The 20443-nt window shown below is 41.9% G+C and overlaps 1 protein-coding gene across 1 annotated transcript in view; it reads right to left on the bottom strand.

The window, feature by feature from the left end:
* The window catches only part of csmd2 (CUB and Sushi multiple domains 2), a 577487-nt gene extending 574220 nt beyond the window's left edge, over positions 1-3267 (bottom strand). The window contains 1 exon segment of the mRNA XM_055656152.1: positions 113-3267. Within this exon segment, the coding sequence (XP_055512127.1) occupies positions 113-242 (130 nt within the window). The 5' untranslated portion in view covers positions 243-3267.
* Positions 3268-20443: the final 17176 nt, after the last annotated feature.

Here is a 20443-nt window from a genome sequence, read left to right as displayed (position 1 = left end):
TTATTTCAGAGTTCCTGCAGCAGTGGTGCAGTTTCTCTGTTTTTTTTTAAATCAAGATATAGTTGAAACTACATTTCATCTGTGGTCTGAGTAAGTAGGCATAAGTTCTTACCTTGGTAATGAGCACTAAACCCTTTCTGCTTGTGATTGCTGTCTGATGTGAAGTGAAGTCGGAGCCAGTTTTTACTGCTGATAACAGGAGAAGGTAGATTCATTCCAGTCAACCTGCAAGAAAAGGTCATGACATTCAGTAAAGCTCAAGGGAAGAGTGTACAAGTCTCTGAATCTGTTGGGGACAGCTGCATATCGCAACCATCTGGCATTCAAAGGCTGCAAAATATTGCATTATCTTCACATCACAAAAAAAAAATCTTACTCCAAACAACCTCATTAAGTCAGATGCAAATTTTTGTGCAATGATACATTATTTTCACGATTACTGTGGATGCATTATTCTGAGAGCTCATATGAAATCCCAACCATGTCATTTTATTAATTACTGTTGAATATTAATTTTAAAATATCTCAATGGGATTTGAGCATTTTGTTTGCATTCTATCAAAAGTATGGTGCCTTCAGGACAGGAAAGCAACGTGTCAGGAGTTGGCAGCTCGAGTACAAAGCAGAGTTGGCAAGGCTGAGATGATTAATAGTGTGAAAACCTCTTTCCTCTCTATAGTCTTCCAGCAAAAATAAACTTTTCCATCTTAGCTGTCCTCCCAACAATTTATCCTAAAAAAAAAAAATTTGTCAAGGACATTCATAATTATTTCAGCTGCTGAGAGCACAATAGTGGGTTATTCACATGATTTTCATCAGTTCCCATAGCATCATTTGTCCTTGCAGTCACAAATAAGGACAGATTTGCATAGACAAAACCAGAGCAGTTTAGAATAATCACCAGTTTGTTTCATAAGCAGCAGAGTAAATAAATCCTGGAGAAGTGTATTTATAATTTTGAGTTAATTCATTGCCTCCTATTATCCAATATTAAAGTTGCTAATGCTGCTCTCACTCATCATTAATCCCACACATAGTTTCCTGTGATACTTGTCTTGTTATCTTTGCTGAAGAAAACCTTGATAAAAAGCTCAGCTTCCAACTTTTTTCACAAAGGTGGCCACGGAAAATCAATGAGAAGTCATTATAAGGGTTTCATTCCTCATCGTTTTCACTCCTGATCACATTTTTACCACACATCATCCTGTGGAGCAAAGCAAAATGAAAAAAAAATAAAGCAATGCAATTGAGGAAAAACCTGGCAAAATCTCCGAGGTCACTGCCATTTCACCTCTGTGACCTGATTTAGACAGGAGAAATAGAGATCTTCAATGTCTGTCTGCTGTCAGGCATCAGTAGTGGAATGATTTTTGGCAGTCTCAATCTTGATCTTATGGGACTCGAATACCGACTGCCGACCTGTCCAGATTGGCATCAACTTCTCAAATCTCCTTCTGACAAGTAACAAGAATCTAAAGTGAAGAGAATTAAAAAGTTACCCAGAACCAAAGCTAGCCACATATTTTTCCAAATACTGTTGGCATGATGGTATAAGTGCTGGTTCCGTTCACTGGCCACAGAATAGAAGACAAGGTTAAATTGCATTATATCCTCATCACCGTGATGAACTTAAATAGAAGAGTTGTCAGCTTTGGTTCTGGGAGACTTTTTAAATTCCCTTCACTTTTGAATCATGTAGCTGGTCAGAAGAAGGTTGTAGAATGTGGTGTCCATCAATGGTAAATTCCACAAAGGAAAGTCAAATACACATTTGATTAATAACAAAATATGCAGCTAACATTGGTAACCCCAATGTTCTCTGAAGATATAGACAATTTCAGTCCCACAACTTAAAAATTATTAAATCTCGAAATTGGAAATAAATCTATTTCAAACCTGAATTTCCTTATATAAAAAAAAAACAGGCCTATAACTTGTCAACCTCTGTACCTCTAGATTTGAGATCAGGAAGTAATCAGTCTAGGAACAGTAGGGATGCAATTATTTAAGTCAACTACTTAAGCAAGCTAATTAAGCAAAATGATTCTCACTGAACTAACCACACACTGAAGCATTTACATGCTGCACTGAAATCCAACTTTGCCAGTATGGTTCCTTGGACCAATTGCAATAATTTAAAGAAATGACACATGAACTTTCCAGACTTCATATGGTCATAATGGTTTCTTCTTTTGTCTCTCTCAGGAAATCACGTTGTTTTTGATAGTTGAGAAAGTATACATAAAGTAATACCCTATACTTAAGAACTTGGGTGGCACTGTGATGCAGCAGTGGAGTTACTGCCTTACCGTGCCAGAGACCCAGGTTCGATCCTGACTATGGGTGCTTGCCTGTACAGAGGTTGTATGTTCTCCCCGTGACCTGCGTGAGTTTTCCCCTGGAACTCCGGCTTCCTCCCACACTCCAAAGACATACAGGTTTGGCTTGGTAAAATTGTAAATTATCCCGAGTGTGTGTATGATAGTAATAATGTGTGGGGTTCGCTGGTTAAGGGCTTGTTGCTGCACTGGATCTCTAAACTCTAAAATTACGCACGCTTTGACAGGGAGAATACTGATGTGCCTTCCCGATCCCCCATTCGCTGTGATGGCATTTCAGTCTCAGTCACAGAGGCCGATGTCAGGAAATCTTTCAGAGGGGTGAACCCCCGAAAAGCACCTGTTCCTGATGGTATACCCGGTCGTGTTCTAAAAACCTGTGCGGACCAACTGGCGGGAGTTTTTACGGACATTTTCAACCTCTCACTTCTGAGGTCCGAGGCCCCCACCTGCTTTAAAAGGGCATCAATTATACAGGTGCCCAAGAAGAGTAAGGTGACGTGCCTCAATGGCTATCGACCAGTGGCACTAACGCCGGTGGTGATGAAATGCTTTGAGAGGTTGATCATGGAGCAAATCAACTCCTACCTCGACAAAAACCTGGACCCACTGCAGTTCGCGTACCGCCACAACGGATCAACGGTGGATGTGATCTCGCTAGCCCTCCACTCCACACTGGACCACTTGGACAACAAAAACTCATATGTCAGGCTGTTATTCATTGATTACAGCTCGGCATTTAACACAATCATCCCCTCCAAACTGGTTACCAAACTCGCAGAACTGGGTCTCTGCGCATCCCTCTGCAACTGGATCCTCGACTTCCTCGTCCACAGACCACAGTCTGTTTGTATTGGTGGAAATGTGTCAGCCTCGATAACAATCAGCAAGGGAGCACCTCAAGGCTGCGTGCTCAGCCCCCTGCTGTACTCACCCTATACCCATGACAGCGTAGCGAACCACAGTGCGAATTCCATCATCAAGTTCGCTGACGACACCACTATTGTGGGGCGTATCACTGATGGGGATGAGTCAGAGTACAGAAGAGAGATCGAGCTACTGTCCATATGGTGCCAGCACAATAACCTGGCCCTCAACCCCAGCAAAACCAAGAAACTGATTGTGAACTTTGGAAGGAGTAGGAGGGGGACCCACAGCCCAATTTATATCAACGGGTCGATGGTTGAAAGGGTCAAGAACTTCAAATTCCTGGGCGTGCACATCTCTGAAGATCTTTCCTGGTGTCGAGAATACTAACGCAATTATCAAAAAAGCACATCAGCACCTCTACTTCCTGGGAAGATTACGGAGAGTCGGATTGTCAAGGAAGACTCTCTCTAACTTCTACAGGTGCACAGTCGAGAGCATGCTGACCGGTTGCATCGTGGCTTGGTTCGGCAATTTGAGCGCCCTGGAGAGGAAAAGACTACAAAAAGTAGTAAACACTGCACAGTCCATCATCGGCTCTGACCTTCCTTCCATCGAGGGGATTTATCGCAGTCGCTGCCTCAAAAAGGCTGTCAGTATCATCAAAGACCCATACCATCCTGGCCACACACTCATCTCCCTGCTACCTTCAGGTAGGAGGTACAGGAGCCTGAAGACTGCAACAACCAGGTTCAGGAATAGCTACTTCCCCTCAGCCATCAGGCTATTAAACCTGGCTCGGACAAAACTCTGATTATTAACAACCACTTTCTGTTATTTGCACTTTACCAGTTATTTATTCATGTGTGTATATATTTAGATCAGGGTATATGGACACATTTATCTGTTTTGTAGTAAATGCCTACTATTTTCTGTGTGCTTAAGCAAAGCAAGAATTTCATTGTCCTATACAGGGACACATGACAATAAACTCACTTGAACTTGAACTTGAAATTAAACTAATCAAAATATATTGTGGAGAGTGCAGGAACAATTGCAGAAACGTTACATTATTTAATTTATACACCAGATATTGTGAAATCCATACATATGTTGTTTACATATGTTGACAATAATCACTTCATGTGTTTGAACACCAATTTTCATGTGATATTCCCTCAAATACTGCCACTGAGATGTAGTTTTTCAGCTGGGAGAGGGGGGGGAAAATGCCAATTATAAATACATTAACTTTCTGATTACAATGTCTCAGATATGAATGACAATATATTATATATAATTGACATATATATTTGTCACAATGTTCATGCATAATACTTGTTCTTGCTGATGAAGGAACCATTCTATGGATGAGATGATAAACTGAGAACATTGTTTTGGTTCAGGCAGGTGTGGAACGCCCTTGTCACTGTTCAAAGGTGAGCAGAAAACCTTTTGCTTCAAATCACATTCTTCCCAAAAGAAGGCAAACGATAAAAAAACAGCTAAACTTCTATAACACTGTTCTTGTGGAGTCCTACAGTATCACACACTGCCATGTCTATTACTTTATTAAAAACCATGATTAATCTGGGATAAAATCATTATGCATTCTGCCTAACCTGATTGATATTTGGGCTTACGACAAAGAGCTGGGGGAACTCAGTGAGTCAGGTAGCATCTGGGGAAGGAATGAACGGGTGAGGTTTTGGATCCAGACCCAGTTCCATCCCCACCTCTCTTCTAACTTTTTCCCCCTAATGAAGAAGGTGTCTGACTCAAAACATCACGTATCCAAGTTCCCATTCCTTCTCTCCAGAGATGCTTCTCTCCCGCTGAGTTACTCCAGCACTTTGTATTTTTTCCTTCTTCAAATTCCAAGTTAAAATTCCAAAACAACAACAACAATTTGTAACATCATGAACACATCTTTCCTCTAGTTCTGTATCTATTTTCTCTGGCTCTGCTTCTGTGGATTACATATTTTAACTACTTAAAAGGTATAATATGAATTGAGGAACATTTGGAAACATTCCGGGTTCAGAGGTAAAGAATAGCAGCCATTCCAACACCTGGTCCTACTCCAGATTCTGACCTCAGACTGACAGAAGCTGAAGCAAGAAAATTCTACCTGTCCCCAAGGACTATCCAGCACTTTATCTGATAGGTCAGAGACCCAGCACGATCAAGTCCTTCACTTTCAATCACTATGATCAACAGTGATTTTTACAAAGTATATTTCAAAACACATTACGTCCAATTTGCTAAATTGGAATTTATATTCCATAGAAACCTCCTCACCTAACCAATCCATCTGTTCATTTCTCCCTCATGTACTCATTAGCAATCCCAGTGCTGTGTTCATGTGATTCACCTTAATTAGGTTCACCAGCAACACTACCAATGTCACTGTGGTGCAGCTGGTAGAACTGCTGCCTCACGCAGCCAGAGATTCTAGCCTCAGGTTCTGTCTGTGTGGAGTTTGCACATTTTTCCTGTGACAACATGGGGTTTCTCCGGGCGCTCTGTTTTCTTCCTACATCCCAAAGATATGCAAGTTTGTAGGTAAATTGGCCTCTGCAAATTGACCCCAGTGTCTAGGAAGCGGATTACATAGAACTGGTGTGAATGGGTGGTCGGTGTGGACTCAGTGAATCAAAGGACCTGTTGCCATGCTGTATCTTTAAACTGAAGTAAACTAAACAATCAATCAAAAATTACCTTCTATCGTGACATGTTCCACATTCTAACCATTGACTATTTTAAAGAAATGTCTCCTTTTTTCACTTTGGATTTATTAACAACTACTTTTGTTTGGATCCCTCTAATTCATAATGTTATTCATTGAATTGAATCAGATAAAGGAATTAGCCTATGGATGGATGACGAGAGAAAACATTGCAGGAGTCCTGACTGAGATGCATAGACACAGGAGAGGTAACAGGAGACTGGAGGGTGACGAACATTGTGTCTCCATTTAAGAAGGGCACAAAAACACACCTGAGAACCAGTAAGCCCAAAATCTGTGCTAATAAAGTTACTGGAGAGGCTTCTGAGGGATACGATGTACAGTGGCTTGCAAAAGTATTCATACCCCTTGAACTTTTCCACATTTTGTCACGTTACAACCACAAACGTAAATGTATTTTATTGGGATTTTATGTGATAGACCAACACAAAGTGGTGCATAATTGTGAAGTGGAAGGAAAATGATACATGGTTTTCAATTTTTTTTACAAATAATAAACTGAAAAGTGTGTCGTGCAAAAGTATTCAGCTCCCTTTACTTTGATACCCCTAAATAAAATCCAGTGCAACAAATTGCCTTCACAAGTCATCTAATTAGTAAATAGAGTCCACTTGTGTGTAATCTAATCTCAGTATAAATACAGCTGTTCTGTGAAGGCCTCAGAGGTTTGTTAGAGAACATTAGTGAACAAACAGCATCATGAAACCCAAGGAACACACCAGACAGATCAGGAATAAAGTTGAGGAGAAGTTTAAAGCAGGGTTAGGTTATAAAAAAATATCCCAAGCTTTGAACATCTCACGAAGCACTGTTCAATCCATCATCCAAAAATGGAAAGAGTATGGCACAACTGCAAACCTACCAAGACATGGCCGTCCACCTAAACTGACAGGCCGGGCAAGGAGAGCATTGATCAGAGTAACTCTGGAGGAGCTGCAGAGATCCACAGCTCAGGTGGGAGAATCTGTCCACAGGACAACTATTAGTCATGTACCACACAAATCGGGCCTTTATGGAAGAATGGCAAGAAGAAAGCCATTGTTGAAAAAAAGTCATAAGAAGTCCCGTTTGCAGTTTGCCACAAGCCATGTGGGGGACACAGCAAACATGTGGAGGAAGGTGCTCTGGTCAGATGAGGCCAAAATTGAAGTTTTTGGCCTAAATGCAAAACGCTATGTGTGGCGGAAAACTAACACTGCACATCACCCTGAAAACACCATCCCCACTGTTAAACATGGTGGTGGCAGCATCATGCTGTGGGGATGCTTTTCTTCAGCAGGGACATGGAAGCTGGTCAGAGTTGATGGGAAGATGGATGGAGCCAAATACAGGGCAATCTTGGAAGAAAACCTGTTAGAGTCGGCAAAAGACTTGAGACTGGGGTGGAGGTTCACCTTCCAGCAGGACAACGACCCTAAACATACAGCCAGAGCTACAATGGAATGGTTAAGATCAAAGCATATTCATGTGTTAGAATGGCCCAGTCAAAGTCCAGGCCTAAATCCAATTGAGAATCTCTGGCAAGACTTGAAAATTGCTGTTCACAGACGCTCTCCATCCAATCTGATTGAGCTTGAGCTATTTTGCAAAGAAGAATGGGCAAAATTTTCAGTCTCTAGATGTGCAAAGCTGGTAGGGACATACCCTGAAAGACTTGCAGCTGTAATTGCAGCGAAAGGTGGTTCTACAAAGTATTGACTTTGGGGGGTTGAATACTTTTGCACGCCACACTTTTCAGTTTTTTATTTGTAAAAAAATTTGAAAACCATGTATCATTTTACTTCCACTTCACAATTATGCACCACTTTGTGTTGATTTATCACATAAAATCCCAATAAAATCCATTTACGTTTGTGGTTGTAACGTGACAAAATGTGGAAAAGTTCAAGGGGTATGAATACTTTTGTAAGCCACTGTATATACATTTGGAAAAGCAGTGGTTGATTGGGAATAATGAGCATGGTTTTGTGCATGGTTTAGTGTCTTTTGAATTTGATTGAAGAAGTAACCAAGAATGTTGATAAGGGCAGGGCCATAGCTATTGTCCATGTGGACTTTAGCAAGACCTTTTATAAGATTCCGCATGATAGGCTGCTCCGGAAGTTAAATCGCTTATGGGCCTGTCACACTTAGGCAATTTTTTAGGTGACTACAGATGACCAGGCTGTCATCACATGGTCGCCGGTGGTCGCTGGGGTGTCGCCTGTATGGTCGTGAGTGGTCTCCTCAGTCGCCCAAAGAGTTGTAGCATCTTTCTCATGCTAAAGTGACTGTACTATTTTGGGCCGCACCAATGTGCTGAGAGCAAATGGAAGGCAATGCCCAAAAGCGCAGTGGAAGAAACAACGTGGGTCTAAGAAGCAGATGATGGGCAATGGAACATCGAATACAGAAACATAGAACTTTCCCAGTTCTCTCCACCACGCTGCTCCTTGCCAACCAGTCTGGAAGGTTCACTTTCAATCAACAGTACAGAACCATGATTGACGGGTTACTTCCTTGCCTGAAAGGAATTCCTGTCTTTGACCGGGGAACCATTTTCATTCTAGCATATGGAATGTAGAAATGATCATACACCTTCTCTGCGTCCTTGATATTCAACCCATTTAACAGAGTGCTGGCAAAGCAAACACAGTCACTGAATGATGAATAACTCTCATAATCACAAAATAATTACCTGTGGGCATCAAGATTAGGATGATCCATTGGAAAGCAGAAGAACAGAGAAACATCTGTGCATCACTATGGACTGATTAGAATTAGAATGTACCTGTCAGTGAAATTATAGTAATAAATTTGTCCTCAGAAGAGGAAACTGTTGGAAGAAACGTAAATGCACTAAACATGCCCTCCAACAGAGGCAAGAAACCGGTCAATCTCACAGCATCACTGACTGTCAAGCTTATCCATAATACCCATCTTCAGAGATATCTTAATAGGGAGGCCTAAAGGATTACAAATCAACAACTGCTTCTTTGTGAATCCCTGAGAAACCCATCCACAGGGGCAGACACTAATTGACAGCAAACATACCTTGCAGACCTGAACTTGTTAAATGGATTTCCAATCATTTCAAAGCGTACATTCTCGTGCCTGTGATCTCAGCTTTTCCATTAATCAACAAGTCCTATGATTGTAATGCATTTTTCTTCCTCCAAATTCAACTATCTTGTTTGGCCATGTAAGTTATTTTAAAAATAAATAAAATTATGTTTCCCATTTCTGATATCAGAATTTCCATTTGAGATCCTTACTCATTTGCATCCTGATGTTGACCCTTGTTCCCCCTCAGATGAAGGCGGCCAAAACTTAAAACCAAGCTTTATATGCCTGGTTTTATGTACTTTTTTATGCTTCAGTGAAAATGTCCATGAAGGTTTAGAACTTGACATCGAAGTGCATCCAAACACGAGTGCATCTGATCCAGCTGCCAATATGAATCAGGGGCCACAGTTTAAGAATAAGGGGTAAGCCATTTAGAACGGAGACGAGGAAACACTTTTTCTCACAGGGCCTCAGTGGCGGTGGAGGCCAGTTATCTGGATACTTTCAAGAGAGAGCTAGATAGGGCTCTTAAAGATAGCGGTCAGGGGATATGGGGAGAGGGCAGGAACGGCGTACTGATTGGGGATGATCAGCCATGATCACATTGAATGGCGGTGCTGGCTCGAAGGGCCGAATGGCCTACTCCTGCACCTATTGTCTATTGTCTATTACCTTCTTTCTTGAATGTAGTCCCATTGTAATTGAACAGATTTTAATTATCTTCACAGATTAGCTCCAGTTCCCAGACAGGTTTGTTGGGTGTGGAGTGCAATAATGAAATGAGAACAATTGAAAAAAAGTGTCCGGGCAATGACACAACCTTGGTTGACACTGGTGGCCACTCTGATTGTCGCTGTGGTGCACCCTTGGTTAGATACACGATTTGCATGCTAATATAAATCAAGCATAAGAATGGATTTTTATGTGTAGTAGAATCTGAGGAGCGGGTTCCATTGTCACTCTGAGCAAAAATCAAAGGCTTTAGCGAGGTAGGAAAAAGCAATGCCAGAAAAGTTGGTGCATTTCCTGGCTTCTTCCCTGGAGTTGTCATATACCAAAGATAAAGTCCACTGTCCATGGACCCGAAATTAGTTAATATTGTAAATCGCTGGTTGTCCTCTAAGTCAGAGAGAGGGAAAACAAAGTAGTTTTGTGAAATACAGATGAACAGGATTTCAACCTCAAATGTTAGCTTTGTTTCTCTTTGTACGGATGCTAATTAATCTACTGAGATTTTCCATCATTTTTTCCTTATTCTTCAGATTTCCAGCATTTGCTGTTGATCTCATTTTAAATTGCTATGATGTTAATTCTGTCTTATGTATTGGTGGCGTGTTATATGGTGACAAAAGGTACAAGCAGTATGTAAGACTTACTATGTGCACTGGGCGTGGCACGGTTCGATCCTGACTCTGGGTGCTGTCTGTGCAGAGTTTGTACATTCTCCCCATGATTGCGTGGGTTTTTCTCGTGTGCTCCGGTTTCTTCCCACACTCCAAAGAGGTATGGATTTGTAGGTTAATTGGTTTCAGTAAAAATTGTAAATTGTCCATTGTGTGTAGGATCGTGCTAGTGTACAGGGATCGCTGGTCGGTGCACACTCGGTGGACCGAAGGGCTTGTTTCCGCGCTGGGTCTCCAAAACTAAAGCTAAACTCTGAGGTATTATATTTTGGGACAAGCAATGATAAAGTCACTGGATTACTATCCAGAAGCCTGAATTATTGATCTGCAGACATGACTACAAACCACATCATGACATATGGAAAATCTAAATTCAAGTTATTAACAATTAAGGTGTCTGGAGGAAGAAGCTGACATGAGTTCTGAGAATCATGAAATTATTAGTTATTGTAAAACCCACCAGAGGCACTAATGTAGTTCAGTGAATGAAATTTACCTTCCTGAAAGACCTGATTTGTCGGTATCTATTTTTACTCATGTGGATTGCTGGCCAGGCCATCATTTATTGCCCATCCATTGAGAAGGTTGTGGTGATTCTGGGCAGTCTAACAAAGGCAGTATCTACATAGTGAATGGCAAAACTCAGTGGAGTGTTGTTGAGCAGAGGGATCTAAGAGAGCAGGTACATAGCGAATGAAAGAGGCATCACAGTTTGATAGGGTGGTCAACGACACATTCCCGTTCATTAGTCAGAGTATTGAGTATAGAACTTGGGAGGTCATGCTACAGTTTTATAAGACATTAGTAAGGTCACATTGAGATTATTGTATTCAATTATGGTCACCATGTTACAGGAGAGATGTCAAGTTGGAAAGGGTGCAGAGAAGATTTATGAGGATGTTTCCAGTACTGGAGGGCCTGAGCTATAGGGAGAGGTTGAGCAGGCTGGGACTTTATTCCAGGGGTGCAGGAAGAAGAGGAGGTGTCCAGATCCTGAGAGGAATAGATCAGGTAAATGCACAGAGACATTTGCTCAGAGTAGGGGAATCAAGAACAAGATGATATTGGTTTAAGTGAGGGGGGAAAGAATTGATAGGAACCTGAGCGGTAACTTTTTTACACAAAGGGTGATGGGTATATGGAACGAGCTGCCAACGGAGGTTGTTAAGGCAGGTGCGATCATAATATTTAAGAGACATTTGGACAAGTACACGGATAAGACAGGTTTAGAGGGTCATGGGCCATGCATGGGTAGGTGGGACTAGTTGAGATGGGGCATGTTGGTCGGCATGGGCAAATTGGACCAAAGAGCCTGTTTCCACACTGTATAACTCCAATAACTATAACATAGTTATGTGTATGCAAGTTAATATGCATTACAGCAACCAAGGTGAATGACAACAACGTTTGCGTGCTGCCAACAGAACAAGAATTTATTATCCACATTTCATCGCTTAAAAGGGGAAGAGAATCAACCGTATTCTGCACCACTGGACTGATCCAGCAAGTTGATAGTATTGCCTCCGAGTCACATTTCCTGCTCAATATCATGTAGATTCCGGATGACTTACTTAATGTTTGAACTTAGACAACCGATTGATGGTAATATTCTGACTTCATAAATCTTCCAAAAGTTTTCGAATGTTAGCGGAAGGAATTCTCTTTATACTTCTTCCCTCTCAAGATTAAATGAGATTTATGGTGCCTTTTCAGTGAACTCTATTTCGTCAAACCAAATTAAAAATTCTGCTGCCCTCAGTACAATTACCAATTTTCCGCATGCTATATATCTCCTCGATTGCCAGGTATATTCAATTTGATTTTCATCTTTGTGAATTATATTGTTGTTTTCCTCCATTAGTTGTCTTTAGGTTCCATGCAACTTTCCATTCATAACAACTTCACATATAACACTGCCAAAAGTCATCCTTAAGCTTGTACCTTGAGCATGCAACATTTAACGATGCCTATTTCTTGCCAGACTCAAATTAGGAACACATTAATTTGAATTATATTATCTTGTGACCTAGAAAGAGGACATTTGGCTCATTGAGTCTATGCCGGCCCTCAGTGCAATCAGATCGATCCCATTCCCACACTTACTGTATTTTCTTGTAACGCATGCTTTCTCACATTTCCATCACTTTGACTCCTATACCACTCTCATATAGCAGTGGTGATTTACACCAAACAATCAAGCTATCAAACAACACATCTTTGGGGTGTGAGAAGAAAACGAAGAATTCTGGATAAAGATGCAATCTCCACACCTACCATGCTCTGCCACAGAAGGTAGTTGAGGCAAGTTCATTGGCTATATTTAAGAGAGAGTCAGATGTGGCCCTTGTGGCTAAAGGTATCAGGGGGTATGGAGAGAAGGCTGGTACAGAATACTGAGTTGGATGATCAGCCATGATCATATTGAATGGCGGTGCAGGCTCGATGGACCGAATGGCCTACTCCGGCACCTATTTTCTATGTTTCTATGTTTCTATGTTTATACACAGCTTCTGAGCCACTTCTGTCTTGTCCAAAGTATAAATACAAATGGCACATCATGTTGGGGCAGGAGACAGTTTGTTTTATGAGAAGATAGACACAGAATGCTAAAGTAACTCAGCAGGTCAGGCAGCATCTCTGGAGAAAAGGAATAGGTGACGTTTCAGGTTGAGACCCTTCTTCAGACTGAGTCAGGGAAGAGGGAACCTGGAGACTGGATTGATGAAAACAAACTCAGTCAGGTACAAAGATAGATACAAAATGCTGGAGTAACTCAGTGGGACAGAAAGCATCTCTGGAGAGAAGGAATGGGTGACGGAGGGAAATATCACCCATTCCTTCTCTCCAGAGATGCTGCCTATCCCACCAAGTTACTCCAGCATTTTGTGTCTATCTTTGATTTAAACCAGTATCTGCAGTTCTTTCTTACACATTTAGTAGGGTACAATAAGCTTTACGCTTTCTCCAAAATGCTCTTATGCAAAGAGGCACAAGAGAACAAATACTGCCAATACTTTTTGATTAAAAGTGTTGATTAATTTGGGTAGGAGGTTCCACTTTAGCATTCGCAAAGTGGTATTAGAACAATTAATCTAAATGTTTTTGAGAAAATACACACTTTTGGATCTAAATTGGGTTTCATTACCCAAATAAAAACAGGCCAAATAAAAGGTAATTGATCTTAAACAATGACTCTATTTTTCATTTTATGGGGCCATGGGATCAAGTGAGTATTTTCAAATAATGTTTGGAAATTGTTCCCCTTCATTTATCTGCACAAAGGGCAGTTCAATAGGTTATGAACTGAAAATATCAGTCTTATTATATAAATTACCATTTCACCGACTTTTAATCTGAACTTTATTCATCTCTAAAGCAATGGTTCCATCTGAATAAACCTTTCACACCCCAGTGACATTTAATGAATCAAATATACATGGAAGGCACTCACCATTTGCCACACCACTGAAATGCCAGTGTAACATATTTCAAATAATTTGCTCTCCATATCCACTCTACAATAATTATGAATTATGAATCAAAGATGATAACTGCCTATAAACTCTTGCAAAATTGAGTTGATTAAATAGTTAACTAGGAAGAATATATATACATTATCGAGTTAATATATAATGAGATGATCAAATTGTCTGATATGCTTTTCCATCTTACTCTTGGCTTATGCTTCCCTTTACTCTGTTTTAGTTTTTAACACTTCCGATAAAAATGTAGCATTCATGATGGCCACAAAATTCACATGACTGTGGAATGTGTGGAAATATCTAACGAACAGGATATCTAATTACCATCTTACTCTCCCGGTTTTTGAAATTGAATGTAATGCCGAAACCCACAATGTATGAAAGCTTCAACTTTACTTTAGATTTTAGAGAAACATGATGGAAACAGGCCCTTCAGCCCACCAAGTCCAAGCCAGCCAGCAATCACCCCATACACTAGCACTATCCTACATAATAGGAACAATTTACATTTTTATCGTAGCCAATTAACCTACAAACCTGTATGTCCTTGGAGTGTGGGAGGAAACTGGAGCACCCAGACAAAACCCACAGCATCACAGGCAGACAGCAGCCATAGTCAGAATCGAACCAGGGTTTCTGGTGCTGGAGGGTAGCAACTCTACTGCTGCGCCAGTGCGTTATCCTTCATTAAGTAATTTATTAATTTTCATAACAGGCATCCATTACATCCCCATCACATTTGACCACATATTTTCAACTGCTTGGCGATGAATATTGAAGAAAATGAGGTGAATGAGACAATTTAGAGAATGATCAACAGATGGATCATGGGTTGGAATGGTGGATTGCATGAAGAAACATCTGATTGTCATATGGGGCATTTTGTACAATTCCTCATGTTTGCTGGTTGAATTACTCATGGGCATTCTCAACCTTGAGAACAATATCCTTACTATCCTTTAAGAAGGGTTCAGAAATAAAGACCTTAACCTTGTTGACCTGTCCCAGAATAGAAGCATCAAAGATGACCTTCACAAAACAGAAATATAGTTCCATCTAAAAATCATTGTCAGCACTTCCAAACGCCTTAAAAAATCTTGCTTAAGACATATTCTCACCAAACAATTTCTAGGCAGGAGCTGCGAACGCAGTTGCAGCATTGAGACTTTATTCACACCAGGACTCCTGACCTTTAGTTTCACCATTATCCATTCTCACCTCGTTCAATGAGAGGGGAGGAGTACCTGCGCTGTAAGTACAAAATATACCGCGGGGCTTGTTTTCACAGAGGCCCAGGGAGCCGTTGGTGAGAGGGGAGGAGTACCTCTGGTCTGGGGGAAGCCTCTGATTGGTTTACATTTTTACATTTCTGCCTTCTAGGTTAAGGATTCTGGGAGTTAAGGATTCTGGGAGTTAAGGGTACAGTATTTATTAGTAAAGTTTAACGGATAAAGTTTTGTGTTTTTTTAATATTTAATATAGTTAAATTGGGAGTAGGATATGTCAGTGGAGATTGGCCCCATGGTTTGCTCAGCCTGCAACATGTGGGAGATCAGGGATATGGTCGGTGTCCCTGGTGACTACGTTTGCAGGAAGTGTGTCCAGCTGCAGCTCCTGGCAGACCGCATTGAACGATTGGAACTGCGGCTGGATTCATACTGGAGCATCCACGATGCTGAGAAAGTCGTGGACAGCACGTACAGTGAGTTGGTCACACCGCAGGTAAAAGGTAAGAGGACAGAAAGGGAACGGGTGGCCAATAGTCAGCAAAGCAGTAGGCAGGTAGTGCAGGAGTCCCCTGCGGTCATCTCCCTCCTAAACAGGTATACCATTTTGGATACTGTTGAGGGAGATTGCTCATCAGGGGAATGCAGCAGCAGCCAAGTTCATGGCACCATGGGTGGCTCTGCGGCACATGAGGGGGGGGGGAAGAGTGGAAGGGCAATAGTAATAGGGGATTCAATTGTCAGGGGAATAGATAGGCGTTTCTGCGGCTGCAAACGAGACTCCAGGATGGTATGTTGCCTCCCTGGTGCAAGGGTCAGGGATGTCACTGAACGGCTGCAGAACATTCTGGAGGGGGAGGGTGAACAGCCAGTTGTCGTGGTGCATATTGGCACCAACGATATAGGTAAAAAAAAGGGATGAGGTCCTACAGGATGAATTTAGGGAGCTAGGAGATAAGCTTAAAAGTAGGACCTCAAAGGTAATAATCTCTGGATTACTACCAGTACCACGGGCCAGTCAGAGCAGAAATAGGAGGATATTGCAGATGAATACGTGGCTTGAAAAATGGTGCAAGGGGGAGGGATTCAAATTTTTAGGGCATTGGAACCAGTTCTGGGGGAGGTGGGACCAGTACAAACAGGATGGTCTGCACCTGGGCTGGAATGGAACCAATGTCCTTTGGGGAGTGTTTGCTAGTGCTGTCGGGGAGGATTTAAACTAATGTGGCAGGGGGATGGGTACAAGAGCAGAGAGGCAGGGGGGTGTAAAATGAAGGTAGAAGCAATAGGTAGCAAGGTGAAAAGTAAAAGTGGCAGGCAGACAAAACCAGGGAAAAAATCAAAAAGGGCCACTTTTCAACATAATTGTATAAGGGGTAAGAGCGTTGTAAAAACAAGCCTGAAGGCTTTGTGTCTCAATGCAAGGAGTATTCGTAATAAGGTGAATGAGTTGAACGTGCAGATAGCCATTAATGATTATGATATAGTTGGGATCACGGAGACATGGCTCCAGGGTGACCAAGGCTGGGAGCTGAACATCCAGGGATATTCAATATTCAGGAGGGATAGAGAGAAAGGAAAAGGAGGTGGGGTAGCGTTGCTGGTTAGAGAAGAGATTAACGCAATGGAAAGGAAGGACATTAGTTTGGAGGATGTGGAATCGGTATGGGTAGAGCTGCGAAACACTAAAGGGCAGAAAACGCTGGTGGGTGTTGTGTACAGGCCACCTAACAGAAGTAGTGAAGTTGGAGATGGTATCAAACAGGAAATTAGAAATGCTTGCGACTTCAATCTACATATAGATTGGGTGAATCAAATTGGCAGGGGTGCTGAGGAAGAGGATTTCTTGGAATGTATGCAGGATAGTTATCAAAATCAACATGTAGAAGAACCAACGAGAGAGCTGGCTATTTTAGACTGGGTATTGAGCAATGAGGAAGGGTTAGTTAGTAGTCTTGTTGTGCGTGGCCCCTTGGGCAAGAGTGACCATAATATGGTTGAGTTCTTCATTAGGATGGAGAGTGACATTGTTAATTCAGAAACAATGGTTTTGAACTAAAGAAAGGTAACTTTGAGGGTATGAGACGTGGATTGGCCAAGATTGACTGGCAATTAATTCTAAAAGGGTTGACGGTGGAGATGCAATGGAAGACATTTAAAGACTGCATGGATGAACTACAAAAATTGTTCATCCCAGTTTGGCAAAAGAATAAATCAGGGAAGGTAGTACATCCATGGATAACAAGGGAAATCAGGGATAGTATCAAAGCAAAGGATGATGCGTACAAACTAGCCAGAAAAAGCAGCATACCGGAGGACTGGGAGAAATTCAGAGACCAGCCGAGGAGGGCGAAGGGCTTAATTAGGAAAGGAAAAATGGATTATGAAAGAAAACTGGCAGGGAACATAAAAACTGACTGCAAAGGTTTTTATAGATATGTGAAAAGAAAGAGATTAGTCAAAACAAATGTAGGTCCCTTGCAGTCAAAAACAGGTGAGTTGATCATGGGGAACCAGGATATGGCGGACCAATTGAATAACTACTTTGGTTCCGTCTTCACTAAGGAAGACATAAATAATCTGCCGGAAATAGCAGGGGCCCGCGGGTCAAAGGAGTTGGAGGAATTGAGTGAAATCCAGGTTAGTCGGGAAGTGGTGTTGGGTAAATTGAATAGATTAAAGGCCGATAAATCCCCAGGGCCAGATAGGCTGCATCCTAGAGTACTTAAGGAAGTAGCTCCAGAAATAGTGGATGCATTAGTAATAATCTTTCAAAACTCTTTAGATTCTGGAGTAGTTCCAGAGGATTGGCAGGTTGCAAACGTAACCTCACTTTTTAAGAAGGGAGGGAGAGAGAAAACGGGGAATTACAGACCAGTTAGTCTAACATCGGTAGTGGGGAAACTGCTAGAGTCAGTTATTAAAGATGGGATAGCAGCACATTTGGAAAGTGGTGAAATCATTGGACAAAGTCAGCATGGATTTACGAAAAGTAAATCATGTCTGACGAATCTTATGGAATTTTTCTAGAATGTAACTAGTAGCGTGGATAGGGGAGAACCAGTGGATGTGGTGTATCTGGACTACCAGAAGGCTTTCGACAAGGTCCCACATAAGAGATTAGTATACAAACTTAAAGCACACGGCATTGGGGGTTCAGTATTGATGTGGATAGAGAACTGGCTGGCAAACAGGAAGCAAAGAGTAGGAGTAAACGGGTCCTTTTCACAATGGCAGGCAGTGACTAGTGGGGAACCGCAAGGCTCAGTGCTGGGACCCCAGCTATTTACAATATATATTAATGATCTGGATGAGTGAATTGAAGGCAATATCTCCAAGTTTGCGGATGACACTAAGCTGGGGAGCAGTGTTAGCTGTGAGGAGGATGCTAGGAGACTGCAAAGTGACTTGGATAGGCTGGGTGAGTGGGCAAATGTTTGGCAGATGCAGTATAATGTGGATAAATGGGAGGTTATCCATTTTGGTGGCAAAAACGGGAAAGCAGACTATTATCTAAATGGTGGCCGATTGGGAAAGGGGGAGATGCAGCGAGACCTGGGTGTCATGGTACACCAGTCATTGAAGGTAGGCATGCAGGTGCAGCAGGCAGTAAAGAAAGCGAATGGTATGTTGGCTTTCATAGCAAGAAGATTTGAGTATAGGAGCAGGGAGGTTCTACTGCAGTTGTACAGGGTCTTGGTGAGACCACACATGGAGTATTGCGTGCAGTTTTGGTCTCCAAATCTAAGGAAGGACATTATTGCCATAGAGGGAGTGCAGAGTAGGTTCACCAGACTGATTCCTGGGATGTCAGGACTGTCTTATGAAGAAAGACTGGATAGACTTGGTTTATACTCTCTAGAATTTAGGAGATTGAGAGGGGATCTTATAGAAACTTACAAAATTCTTAAGGGGTTGGACAGGCTAGATGCAGGAAGATTGTTCCCGATGTTGGGGAAGTCCAGGACAAGGGGTCACAGCTTAAGGATAAGGGGGAAATCCTTTAAAACCGAGATGAGGAGAACTTTTTTCACACAGAGAGTGGTGAATCTCTGGAACTCTCTGCCACAGAGGGTAGTTGAGGCCAGTTCATTGGCTATATTTAAGAGGGAGTTAGATGTGGCCCTTGTGGCTAAGGGGATCAGAGGGTATGGAGAGAAGGCAGGTACGGGATACTGAGTTGGATGATCAGCCATGATCATATTGAATGGCGGTGCAGGTTCGAAGGGCCGAATGGCCTACTCCTGCACCTAATTTCTATGTTTCTATGCGTTTGCCAAATAACGTGAAGGCAATACAAAAATCAATTATTTCACATTATGAGGGGTGTTTTCTCCAGGTATTGTAATTGCAGGCACACCTCTCCAAAGCAAGTTATTCTAACCATTTGACCCACCACAGCTAAATCAGTTACAGCTATGTTTGAAACAGGTTAGGTGTGGTCTGAGCAAGTTAACTCCCCTCTCCTCCATGCCTAATCCATTCATGCACAACATACATTTTCACACAATTTGTGTGCCCATATAAATATTTATCATACCTGTGGAAGATAACCGCATATTTGTGGATGATTTTTTTTTCAAGAGAGAAACATCTAGATGAGGACAAGAAAGAACACAAAGATCCTTCCTACATTCTGGAAAATATGGTGCTAAAGTGAAGAGTAAAGGAGAGGCACAGTGGTGCAGCAGTAGAGTTGCTGCCTTACAGCGTCAGAGCGCCAGGTTTGATCCTGACTACGGGTGCTTGTCTGTATGGAGTTTGTACCTTTTTCCCAGGACCAGCATGGGTTTTCTCTGTGATGGCCGGTTTTCACCCATGCTCCAAAGAAGAGGGAAGAGGGAAGGATGAGGAGGAGCCAGAGGGCTGAGGGAGAGCTGAGAAGGGGAGGAAACATTGAGGGATACCTGAAATTGGAGAGGTCAATGTTCATGCCTCTGGGAAATATGCCCAAAGCTGCCCAAGCGAAATATGAGATGCTGCTCCTCCAATTTCTGGTGGTCCTCACTCTGAGTGAGGAGCACCTCATATTTTATATATTTAGGTATATATAAATATACCTTTAATTTTCCAGCATCTGCAGTTCCTTCTTAAACACGGGACTATAATACTTGATTTATTTCACTTCCATCTCAGCTTAAAACTGGAGGTTAAAAAACCGGAGAAAATTGAAATACAGTGTGACAGGCTTTTGCTGCATTGCATATTAAAGAGGCCAGTAGATCTTGGCAACATTACACACTAATTATATGGTATGAAAGGATGGAAATAATGATCGTGTGCATACGAATGATGCTTCTCGGCATAATCAAAAGAAAGCTGCCAGCAAGAT

This window comes from Leucoraja erinacea, chromosome 26, assembly GCF_028641065.1.
Source record: "Leucoraja erinacea ecotype New England chromosome 26, Leri_hhj_1, whole genome shotgun sequence".
Lineage (NCBI taxonomy): Eukaryota > Metazoa > Chordata > Chondrichthyes > Rajiformes > Rajidae > Leucoraja > Leucoraja erinaceus.
This window is presented reverse-complemented; position numbering and strand designations above follow the sequence as displayed.